We start from the raw sequence: 1,985 nt of genomic DNA, 5'->3' as shown, positions 1-1,985 counted from the left end.
GAAAAAGGGTGTGTGGTAAATTTCACTTCCTGTCATAGGGGTGTTTATTTTTTTATTTTTTGAAAGATTGAAATTTTACGAAATTTTTTTTTTTTTTTAGAATCATAATCTCCGTATTTGGGACTCGAAACATGATCCTTACCTCCGCTATATATATATATATAGGCGATAATCGATTGTATGCCTATATATATATATATATATATGATATTTACCATGTGAACAACTATGAAAAAAATGAGAAAGATATAGCATACATTTTTTTTTTTTTTGTACATGGGTTCCTGGAGACATGTAATTTATTTTAAGAATTACGCAAGAGTAAAAAGGTTGAGAAGCACTGATGTACAGTAATGCGCATTATAAAATATCTTTCAAAAAAAGAAAAAGAAAATCATTTGGTTATAACCTGCGAGTGTTGCTTTTGGCTAAATCCATCTGAGAAGGCACTGGTTCGACAAGGATAGCATTCCAGCCGAGTTGAATCAAATTGAAAGAGTTACTAGAAATAAGACCATCGTTGGCGCCGATGTCAATAACGAGACGATTCTGCTTAAAGTTTGAAGTTTGTATACGGCGATAGACGAACCCAAATTCGCCGGCATTTGACATATCAACACCTAAGAATGTTAACTTTGGCATATCATCTTGCTCGTTTTTCGGGTAACTAATTAAAAATACCCGTTCAACTGTTTCTTCAAGCAATTTTGAAAGGCCTCCATCCTTGCCAGCTTCGAGTAATGATTTTATTGATGGGTTTGTTGATATTTTATCAATAAATCCTCCGTTTGTATTGCTGAAAGACGTCAGAGCTCCTTTGATCATGAAATATGCATAGAATAAAGCACAATTGAATAGTATAAGTTCGGCTACTAAGAAGGTCACGATGAAATATCGAAACACAACAGAAATCTGACGATACATTGTGTCGCCGAATTAACAGGACATTGATCAAAGTAAATAAACAAACAATCCAGATTGTGAAAGCGAAACGAAATTCTCCATCTCAATAATAGACCAATCTTCAAGTATGATATTGATTATTCTGCAAACTTATTAAAAGTAATTATATATAATTTAAAATACATCAATATACAATTTTATTTTAAATAATTTTTATGAGGTAAGCATTGCTATTAATACTTTTGTGTAGTTGGATAGGAATAATTGTATGCTTAAAAATTAGGAATTGAATACGTTTTGTGAGCTTCTTTCCGCTCTACTCGCCGACTCGAAGTAATCAACATTGTCGCATAATGTATGTACAATTTTATTTAAAATAATTTTTATGAGGTAAGTGTAGCAAGACATGATAAATTTATTTTCTTACTGTAGCACGAGTTAGTTGTTTGGGACAGACGCTAACAGTTTAAGTTAGCGTTGCGCAAATTCAAACAACAATTCTAAAGCGCACCTAAAAACTAAAAGTTCAGTCAGTTGCTGTGGAGACGTTGAACTGTTAACAATGTATTTTCAAGAGCCTCATTCTGTCAGCTTCATCAAGAAAATGGGAAATTACTGTTTTGCTTTCCCAGTCATCATGACTACTGGGCTAAGTTTCTTTTAGCAACTCTGAATTCTTGTGCTCAGTGTTTCACATGACATTTGTTATATCGTTTTTATCTGGTTTGCTGAAATTGGCCTCTCCAGCAAGATTTGTATCTACTTTGTGTCGTGGAATGGATTCAGTTCCAATCCAGAGACCCTGTTAATTGTAGTAAGTGAAACTGAAATTATTCATGTCTTGCAAATGTTATTCCTGCCAGACTGTACATCTACATTATGATGTTTTGCACACACATCAATTTTTCCTGTAATTTACATTGGTTCAGCGTAATAAAAGACTATCGGTGGAGGTGGAATATATGTAATCTGGGTATACCCCCCCCCTTAAAATTTTTTTTTTTTTTTACGGAATCCTATGTTTCAGACCATGGAGAATCCGATTCTGGAAAAAAATTTTCAAAAATCTCAATTTCAAAATT

At 33.2% G+C, this 1,985-nt stretch overlaps 1 protein-coding gene across 1 annotated transcript in view; it reads right to left on the bottom strand.

Moving 5' to 3' along the window:
- LOC106873814 (uncharacterized) overlaps nucleotides 1–1,065 on the bottom strand; it is a 26,671-nt gene extending 25,606 nt beyond the window's left edge. Inside the window, exon 1 of the mRNA XM_014921326.2 lies at nucleotides 410–1,065. Coding sequence (XP_014776812.1) covers nucleotides 410–924 — 515 coding nt within the window. The 5' untranslated portion in view covers nucleotides 925–1,065. The remainder of the gene's footprint in view (nucleotides 1–409) is intronic.
- Between the last annotated feature and the right edge of the window lie 920 nt (nucleotides 1,066–1,985).

This window comes from Octopus bimaculoides, chromosome 6 (assembly GCF_001194135.2).
Source record: "Octopus bimaculoides isolate UCB-OBI-ISO-001 chromosome 6, ASM119413v2, whole genome shotgun sequence".
In the NCBI taxonomy this organism is placed as follows: domain Eukaryota; kingdom Metazoa; phylum Mollusca; class Cephalopoda; order Octopoda; family Octopodidae; genus Octopus; species Octopus bimaculoides.
This window is presented reverse-complemented; position numbering and strand designations above follow the sequence as displayed.